General features: G+C 48.1%; 1 protein-coding gene across 1 annotated transcript; it reads right to left on the minus strand.

Annotated features, from left to right (window-relative positions):
* Positions 1-6141: 6141 nt before the first annotated feature.
* Positions 6142-9325, minus strand: LOC131834464 (tubulin beta-2B chain). Its single transcript, XM_059179135.1, has 4 exons — positions 9155-9325; positions 8219-8327; positions 7816-7926; positions 6142-7459 (listed from the first exon to the last, which is right to left on the minus strand). The coding sequence occupies exons 1-4, from the start codon at positions 9209-9211 to the stop codon at positions 6399-6401; spliced, it is 1338 nt and encodes a 445-aa protein (XP_059035118.1). The 5' UTR covers positions 9212-9325; the 3' UTR covers positions 6142-6398.
* Positions 9326-9975: the final 650 nt, after the last annotated feature.

Consider the following 9975-nt stretch of genomic DNA (forward strand, 5'->3'; position numbering starts at 1 on the left):
GCTCAGTGAGTTAAGGCCTCTGCCTTTGGCTCAGGTCATGATCTCAGGGTCCTGGGATCGAGCCCCACATTGGGCTCTCTGCTCAGCTCTCTTCCTCCTCTCTCTCTGCCTGCCTCTCTGCCTGCTTGTGAACTCTCTCTCTATCAAATAAATAAATAAATAATTGAAGAAAGAATAAAAGCACTTACACTATATAGCATTTCTGTAGGACGAAATGAGACAAATGTGTAACAAATAGCACACTTTCAATAACACTGGCAACTATCATTTCCTTATCACTGTATATATCTTAATGACATTTAAAACTCTGAACAAGTAGGTATTAAGAACTCACTTTTATAGAAGGATTTAAGATTTTATTTATTTATTTATTTGTCAGAGAGAGAGAGAGAGCACAAACAGGCAGAGTGGCGGGCAGAGGCAGAGAGAGAAGCAGGCTCCCTGCGGAGCAAGGAGTCGGAAGTGGGACTTGATCCCAGGACCCTGGGATCACTATCTGGGCTGAAGGCAGCAGCTTAACCAACTGAGCCACCCAGATGTTCCGAATTTTATAGAAGGATTTAGAGAAGGGAGATAACTTGTTAAGTTCCCGAAGTCAATGAATGACATAATTGAGCTATCTCTCCATTCTACATTATAGTCTCTGCTGTCACATTCCCCGCACATAGTAGGCATTTGGTAAACATTGATTCCTTTCCTCTTTCCTGTACATGAGAGCCTAAAATCCTGCCTTTCTACCCAGAGATCTAAAGGAAAGCAGAACCTGAAAAGTTGTTTCTCTAGATTGGGGTCACTCTGGTATAGTTTGCATGAACTCTGAATGATCTTACTTCCTTAATGCTGACTCTTTCATCTTAACCTCTGAAAGTTCATCCCTCTCAGCTGACCTCTCAGATTCCCATCTACTTCTGGATGTGGGCATCCCACAGAGTCCCTGGCATGAATGGGCTGGCCCTCTGGTCCTTTGACTGCATTAGTCACTGATGCCTACCAATATCCTCCTGAGCAGGTGTGTCCCCTAATCTCCTCCACGTGTCCCATGTGGTCCCATAGCTGCTCATGCCTGGAGGGCTCCCTGGTGCCCTCTCTTCCCACCCAATTCATCAAAGTAGTCTTGGTTCTTTCTCCTCAGTGATCAGGTTTGTGAGTCCCAGTGAAATATATTTGTGAAAAAAAAAATCCCATTGCTTTAGCTGATAATGTTCATGATCAGCCCAACCTAATATGGCCATTTCATTATAGGTCATTGATAGGAATTTCTCTCGAAGTCACGGACATGTGCTGTCCTCAGTTGACTACAAGTTAGAAATGCTGAAAAGTAAGTAAACATTTTGATTCAGAAATTTGAATCAAGAAATGTTTCATTTAGTCTTCAGCTCTCTGTTTTAGAAAACGAGGACTCTTAGCTTCATGACAACCCTTGCAAACTGACATCTTTGGAGAGCACTGGATGAGGAGTAGAAAGATCTGAGTCAATGTCACTTCTTAGCCATTCTTTAATTACGGAGAAAACTACCACCTTCCCACTATTCTATTCTCCACTGCTTCCTTCCTAATAGCACCTCTGCGTGGTTGGGGGGCTGGATAATGCGCCCATCTAAAAGCCTCCTTTGTTCAGCCTTCCCTGCAGAAAAGGAAGTACAAGTAGAAGCCATTGGTGGGGGGGCAGGGTACCCTTGACATAATCTTTAAAGTAGCTGACTCAGCTGGAAGGTACATTTTTGTCCTTCTTCTTCCCACTCTTCCTTGCTTAGAACTAGGTATCATGACCAGAGCTGCAGTGGCCATTCTGTGGCCTGAGGGGAACGTGAGTCTGAAGGCCAGTGACAAGGATCAGTAGAGCAGAAAGAGGATTTCTGGAGCCACATGGCCTAGACCGTGTGTCTCTACACTTTTTTAAGTGAGAGGAAAAAAATAATTCAGAGTCACTGTTGCTAGAAACCAAATATCAGCCCTAATAGAGACAGTGACCAGGGAACATTGCTAATTAAGCAATGAGGCTTCATTTCCTCATTTGTAAACTGATGGAGTCATGTTAGCTCCCTACAGTCTCCTCCATTTCTATAACTATAATTTTAAGAATCTATATGGATGCCCAAATGCAAAAGCCAGGTCTTGCCTGATCTCTGTTCTATCCTGGTATTCTGGGAAAATTCGAAAGCATTTCCATCCTTAGGTGGAAGTCAAAATGATTGTGAACATAGAATTGCCACCACATGACCCAACAATTCCACTCTGAGATGTATACCCAAGAGACATGAAAACATATACACACATGCAAACTTGTACATGAATGTTCATAGTAACATTAGTCTTAATAGCTAAGAAGTAGGAACAACCGAAGTGTCCACCAGTTGATGAATGGATAGACAAAATGTGGCATATCCAGACACCACAGTAGTATTCATCCATAAACAGGAATGATGTACTAAAGCATGCTACAACACAGAAGACCCTTGGAAACATCATGCTAAGTAAAAAAAAAAAAAAAAAAAAAAAAAAAAAAAAAAAAAAAAAATCCGGACACAAAAGACCACATCTACTGTATGATTCCATTGATATGAAAAGTCCAGAACAGGCAAATCCATATTAAGAGGAAGATTAGTGGTTGTGCAACAGATGGAGGCAGAGGGGCTGGGGAAGGACTGCCAATGGGCATGGGGTTTGAATTTTGGGTGATGATTCTGCCATGACATAGTGGGAATAGTTGCACAACTCTGTGAATATACTAACACTCACTCGCTTGTACACTTCTGCGTGGTGAGTTTTATGGCATGTCAATTTTATCTCAGTTAAGAGAAAAACTCAACATTTTGAGTGAAATAGGCTGCACTCAGATAGGCTTCTCTTGGGTATGTGCTAGCAAGGGCACCTTAAGAAAAACATGATGAGGGGCACCTGGGTGGCTCAGTGGGTTAAGCCTCTGCCTTTGGTTCAGGTCATGATCCCAGGGTACTGGGATCGAGCCCCGCATGGGGCTCTCTGCTTAGCAGGGGGCCTGCTTCCTCCTCTCTTTCTTCCTGCCTCTCTGCCTACCTGTGATCTCTGTCTGTCAAATAAATAAATAAAATCTTAAAAAAAGAAAAGAAAATCATGATGAAAGGGGCGCCTGGGTGGTTCACTCAGTTAAATGTCTGGCTCCTGATTTCAGCTCAGGTTATGATCTTAAGATTGAGAGATGGAGCCCCATATTGGGTTTTGCACTTCGGGGGAATCATGGGATTCTCTCTTCCTCTCCCTCTGCCCTTCCTACACCCCAGCGTGTGCACTCTCTCTCTCTCTAAAAACCAAACCAAACCAAACTAAAAAACATGAGGAATAGGATGGATAGGCAAAAGGCCTCTAAGAAACAAAGGTATGAATCAGCTTTGAGGTACACTTAAAAAAGCATGACTACACAATAGAAGATCTCTTAAATAATGGGAAGAAATCGGCATTAGAGTAAATGTCAAATAGCTTTGTCTAGTATATGTCACATCTTAACTAAAATGGGGATGTGTAAAGGGTGGCACTCCAAAGTGTTATTTCTTACTCATTACTTTCTTACTCATTTTCACAATAACCATGCCCCAGAAGACTATCTTGCAATCAGGATTACATTAGGATATTGTATATATGGTATTTTTAGAACTAGGAAATTCAGCATAGTCTGTCAAACAGTGACCCCACTAGAAACAAAAGCCTTCAGCACTTCATCTCTGCCCAACCCATCCAGGGATGTTGAGCTACAGACCGAGGGACATCTTTGGACTTTTTTTTTTTTTGGAAGCCAGGGAATTTCTCTTTCCTTTCAAGTGGCCTTGTATGTAACAGGACCTGAGAGAGGCAGCTGTAGAGAAAAGAATGCTAAGTCCGTGATCTGATTTGTACGGAAAAAATTAAGTGATCTTAGACAAGACTCTGAGCCTCAACCTCTTTCCTTACAAAGTAAGGAGGTCAAACCAGATGACCTCTTAAGGTTGCTTTTGGTTCAAATTTCTATTAATCTAGCAACCTTGTGATGAAGCAGGAAATCTAACGTAGTCTAAGATCATCTCTGAGTCTGGTGTAGAGGTGCAGGCAAAAATTTGGAATATATGTTACTGTTCCTTCTAGACTCTTGGGAGGACCTTAAGGCAACTCCAGCTCCTCCTCCCTCATTTTAATCTTCGGATTTTTATCACATCCCAATACCTGCTATAATTTGGATGCTATGTTGGCCTCAAAGTGAATATCCTCCTGGTGGTACATTGGGGAGTGATAGAACATTTCCTTTGTAAAGGGTTGAAAACACACACACACACACAAACACACACACACACCCCACCATCCCCACCCCCTGCCCACCACCACCACCATGACCATGACCATCACTCCAAATTCCATCACACAATGGTAATGTAACAAAGAAAATTAAGAGTTTCCAAAAGAATCTTTTAATCTAAGTGTTAGTCCGCATTTTCTTGTTTTTTGAACTGTTTTTCTAAGTATGCATCTCAAGTCGTCTTGTACAACTGTGCTTTGAAAGCTTTGCCTCGGAGCATCTGCTTGACAGGTCAGTCTGGCACCTGCTGTTTTAATCACGCTGAAGTGAGGCTCTAGCCGTGTGCACACGTGCGTATGCTGACAGGCTAGCAGGCTGGCCTGCCGGCTGCCTGCCTGTCCCCCTCTCACAAGGTGGGAAAGAGAAGCAGGATACTTACAGTATGCCAAGGAGCACCTGGCAGCAATCCCTGCCTTCTCCGAAGTAACCGATCATGAGTCTGACAGGTTGTGGGGAATGCATGGCCAAGGATCCAGGGGGCCCTGGCAGCTGACCCAGTATTCAGGGCATTTAAAACCAATGTTACCCTTCAATTAAGTTGTTGGAAGCTTTACATCAGCTCAGCATGAATGGTACCAGCCAGTTCACTGTTGAATATAGAAAATTGAAGAAGTCACTGACTCTGATCCATTTGACCCTACTCGTTACTAGGTCTAGTTTTTATAATAGCCAATACTTGTAAACTGCTGCTCTTTTCCATTTTGGAGGCCATTTTAACATTATGTAGATACTGTTCACACTTTTCCTTGGAACCCTCTTCATACATTCTTCAGCCTCTTTAATGTGGAAATCCCTTATCTAAACCTCATTTTTCCGCTTCCTCTTTCTTTTAAAAAACATTGATGCAGTAGAACCAACTAGAATGAAATAAATATAGGGTCAGATTTAGAGTAATATTTTTTCCTAATTTTGCATTTGTCTAAACATTAGAAAAATCCAAAGCCTACATTTTTTTTATCCTATAGGCGTATGTAAATAAATGTACATTTGTTTATAACTTAACACTCCACTTCTGCTTCCCAGATGAGAAACTGACTCACCCTATCTAAGACAAAACATGGTGCAATGGGGGCAGAAAATCTCCACAGAGAAATTTGCAGGCTAGCTGGTTTCATATACACAATGATATATGCACAAAATTATTCACTGGGGCACTATAAAAAAAAAAAAAAGCATAGACAACCTACATGGCCATTGGTAGGGAACTAGTGAAATAAAGTATGGCAAGATTACATAATGGGTACTGTGGGAAGCTCTGTATTTTAAACATACTTCAGTGAAGGAAAGAGGCAGCACAACAGTGTTACTATCATCATAAGATGTGTGAAGAGAGGAAAAAAGGGAATAACCTACATCCATTTGCAGATAAATGGAACATTTCTGCAAGGATGCTGAAGAGACAACAGTGGGAAGAATGGTCCCCTCCAGGGAGGAAAACTTGTAGGAAGGAGGAAGACACTTCCTTTCCACTCTCTATGCTTAAGAGTTGTGTTCTGTATGCAAGTAGTAACTATTCAAAAAAAAAAAATTCTTAAGAAGTAAAGATATAGAAGGATTTCTAAACAAATTATACTTAGTCTGCTTTCAAGGAGGCGTCCTTTCGACTAATAAAATATTTAAGGGTATTTACAGATTTGCACGGATGTCACATCTTATATTGGGTATGACTGTGGTTGGTTTGGTTTTCCCAGAGCGACAGAGTAAATTCATTTGAACTTTTACCTATCCCTCCCCTTTTCTAGAGGAAGAATTTAATATGATGTATTCTGAAAGTTAACAGGCAAAACCATAACAAAGAAGCCAAAAAGGAGAAGAAGGAGACAGAAGAGAGGACACCATTAGGACACAAACGTTTATGTGATTTTAGCCATTACAACAGTAGTTCAGAAATATCTCAAATGTTACATTGATGTCATCAATATTACAAAAAGAAAAAAAAAATGACAGGCAACAGTGAAGAGCACCAGAGAACCAGCGCACACACCTAGAGAAGACCATGCTTCTTTCCTTCAACTGCCAAGAGATTTTCACCACTAAGCCCCCCTCCCCCGTGCTTTCCTTCTGGACTTTCCCTAACCTGCTTTCCTTTGTGACTTTAGGCCTCGTCCTCGCCCTCCTCCTCCTCGAACTCCCCCTGTTCATCGGCCGTGGCGTCCTGGTACTGCTGGTACTCGGACACCAGGTCGTTCATGTTGCTCTCGGCCTCGGTGAACTCCATCTCATCCATGCCCTCGCCCGTGTACCAGTGCAGGAAGGCCTTGCGCCGGAACATGGCCGTGAACTGCTCCGAGATGCGCTTGAACAGCTCCTGGATGGCCGTGCTGTTGCCGATGAAGGTGGCCGACATCTTGAGGCCGCGCGGCGGGATGTCGCACACGGCCGTCTTCACGTTGTTGGGGATCCACTCGACGAAGTAGCTGCTGTTCTTGTTCTGCACGTTGAGCATCTGCTCGTCCACCTCCTTCATGGACATGCGGCCGCGGAAGATGGCGGCCACGGTCAGGTAGCGGCCGTGGCGCGGGTCGCAGGCGGCCATCATGTTCTTGGAGTCGAACATCTGCTGCGTGAGCTCGGGCACCGTGAGCGCGCGGTACTGCTGGCTGCCCCGGCTGGTCAGGGGGGCGAAGCCGGGCATGAAGAAGTGCAGGCGCGGGAAGGGCACCATGTTCACGGCCAGCTTGCGCAGGTCGGCGTTCAGCTGGCCCGGGAAGCGCAGGCAGGTGGTGACGCCGCTCATGGTGGCCGACACCAGGTGGTTGAGGTCTCCGTACGTGGGGGTGGTCAGTTTCAGGGTGCGGAAGCAGATGTCATACAGGGCCTCGTTGTCGATGCAGTAGGTCTCATCCGTGTTCTCCACCAGCTGGTGCACGGACAGGGTGGCGTTGTAGGGCTCGACCACCGTGTCGGACACCTTGGGCGAGGGCATGACGCTGAAGGTGTTCATGATGCGGTCTGGGTACTCCTCCCGGATCTTGCTGATGAGCAGCGTGCCCATCCCGGACCCCGTGCCGCCCCCCAGCGAGTGGGTCAGCTGGAAGCCCTGCAGACAGTCACAGCTCTCTGACTCCTTCCTCACCACGTCCAGGACCGAGTCCACCAGTTCGGCTCCCTCTGTGTAGTGACCCTTTGCCCAGTTGTTTCCTGCACCACTCTGGCCTGCCAGAGGGAGAGACTTAGTAAGTCACTGATGACTGGATTAAATTCTTTTTTACCTTAAACCCCTTAATATAGATCAATGACTCAGTGTTCAGATAAGATTATCTCACATTACCACCAAAATGGTCAGACATTAAAATATTTGGTTAGAGATGTAATTATAAACAAGGGAGGCCAGAAATACCTGGCAATTAAAGGTTGAAAGGTAAATTTGTTTTAGATTATATTAAGACTGAATGGGCCCACAAGGGGATGTTCTTCATACAGTACTCTCCCTCAGGCGGCCATACACCTCCACCCTGAGCTGTACTGTGTCAGATGAGCCTCTCATGCCATCAGCCATGTCAGTCACTCACCAAACACGAAGTTGTCTGGCCTGAAGATCTGGCCGAATGGCCCAGACCTGACGGAGTCCATGGTGCCCGGCTCCAGGTCCACCAGGATGGCCCGGGGTACATACTTGTTACCTGGAGGGAACAGAGCTAGACTTAAATGTGCAAGCAGAGAGTTCTAAAGAGAAAGCCTTTTTTCCCTTTTCGCAGGCACTACTGTTGTTCCCAAACAAAGAAGGACACAGAACCTATCACATTCTCAAAGGCCTTGGTTGTGAAAGCCTCCCTGAAATGCTCCAGAGAAACAGTGGGAATCCTAAATCCGCTGGTCCACCCTCCCCTGGGGCCACACTCCTGGAGTAAGTCCTGGGGAAAGGAGAGTAAAAAATTGAAATGGGGGAGGGGGGCGTGCTGGAAAGGCAATTACCAGTGGCTTCATTGTAGTACACATTGATTCTCTCCAGCTGCAAATCACTGTCTCCATGGTAACTGCCAGTGGGGTCGATTCCATGCTCATCACTGATGACCTCCCAAAACTAAGACACAGAAAAAGTTTGCATTTAGCCATGCCCAGCCCTCAAAGGGTCTCACAATAAAAAGCCCCCGACTCAGTTCCAAAAACCCCAGCTTTCAGGCAGCGTGACCGGGCTCAGCCCTAAGGCTTGTATTGTGCAGGGTCAGAAAGTTGAAATTGGGCGTTTCCCTGGCGAACAGCTGCCGGCGGCAGGAGGCGGGGGTCCCTTCGGGTGGCGGTGGGCGGGGAGGGTTAGAGCCGCAAGCCGAGGGCTCGCAAGCCGAGGAGTTTCGCGTTCAGAGTCGCAGTCGGGCGGCGGCGGGAGGCGGGCGCGCAGGGACTCCAGGCGGCGCAGAGGGGGTGGGCTGGGGAGCAGGGAAAGGAGGGAACGGAAGGAGGGTGGTTTGAGATTCAAAGCACGTCCAGAGACCTCAAGACAATCGCTCTTCTCCCCTCCCCCACAGCTCGACTGCGGGTCTAGCGGATAAAACCATTTCTACCCGCGTCCGGGCCCCTCCTGTAAACCCGCGCGCAAAACCTCGCGGACACACCCGCGCCTTCTGCAGGCGAGCTTGCCTGGCCAAGGGAGGAGTAGGGGATAAGCGGGCGCTGAGGAGTGGCCGGGATTCCAAATGAGTTACAGCAAAAATGAAAGCGAGGTTCCTCCCCCCAACCCCCACCAAGTCGCCTCCGAGCCCACGCCCCACACGGCCGCACAAAGCTGCCGGGAAGGTCTGTGCCTGGGGAGCCCCGGGCCGGCTCAGGTCGAGGCTCTCGCGGAGGAACTCCGAGGGCCTTCAGGCCGGCGCACCCCACCCCTCTGGACCCCTCCCCTCCCGGCGCGCCCACCTTGGCGCCGATCTGGTTGCCGCACTGGCCCGCCTGGATGTGCACGATCTCACGCATGGTGCTTGCTAGCTTCTTCGGGCTCTTGTCGGCGTCTGGTCAGTCTGTCCCGTCCTCTCTTAAACACCCACTGTGGGGTCACCGGCAACGCGCTCGGGAACCTACTGGCTGAGAGCGCTGGCCCAGAGGACTCAGCCTTTTATGCTAGGAGGGTGGGGCGGCCCGCGTAGGCCGCGCCCCCAGCCCGAGCCCCCCAGTCCTCTTCGCGCTAGAGCTCTTCAGGCCCGGCTGACGTAATGCTCTGAGCCCCAAGGACCATCCTGGGGGCTGGACATTGGGCCCGCAGCCAATCAGCACAGACTTGCGGACCGGGTGAGGAGTGGGGGTTTGGGGTAGTAGGGTGGAGGCGTGGGCATTGTCTAGGACTTTGGGCAGGGGGAGGTGAAAGAGCTGGGAACTGAGAATTGGGGGTAGGTGAAGGAACTGAGGGTGGGAGGGTGGCGAAGCGAGGGCGACCCCTGTGGCAGGCCGGTGAGGGGTGGGGAGAGCTGGCACTGGATGGGGTGAGCAGGGACTGGAGCAGGTGGAGAGGCCCTCAGGTGCGCTGTGCTCCCGGTGCTGGCAGGTGGAAGGGTAGAGGGTGGCGTACGTTGCACTGCCAGCGCTGACTGAGACGCCTCCTAGGCCAATGGCCGGAAATCCCTAAGCTACCTCTTTCCCCGGCCCTAGAAGCCAAAGACTGTCCAGCCGCCGAACGCTGGTCACACAGAGCCTTGGACGAGCCCAGGAGAAAATTGTGTGTGATCAGGCTGTGGGGTCTGAAG

This window comes from Mustela lutreola, chromosome 6, assembly GCF_030435805.1.
Source record: "Mustela lutreola isolate mMusLut2 chromosome 6, mMusLut2.pri, whole genome shotgun sequence".
NCBI lineage: Eukaryota > Metazoa > Chordata > Mammalia > Carnivora > Mustelidae > Mustela > Mustela lutreola.

What these genes read in the sequence shown, in the direction of transcription:
- LOC131834464 (XM_059179135.1), bottom strand. Translation starts at nt 9,211, where the DNA reads ATGCGTGAGATCGTGCACATCCAGGCGGGCCAGTGCGGCAACCAGATC. An exon ending in GCAACCAGATCGGCGCCAAG is followed by an intron (nt 8,328 to 9,154) that starts GTGGGCGCGCCG and finishes TCTGTGTCTTAG; the next exon opens with TTTTGGGAGGTCATCAGTGA. An exon ending in GTACTACAATGAAGCCACTG is followed by an intron (nt 7,927 to 8,218) that starts GTAATTGCCTTT and finishes TGTTCCCTCCAG; the next exon opens with GTAACAAGTATGTACCCCGG.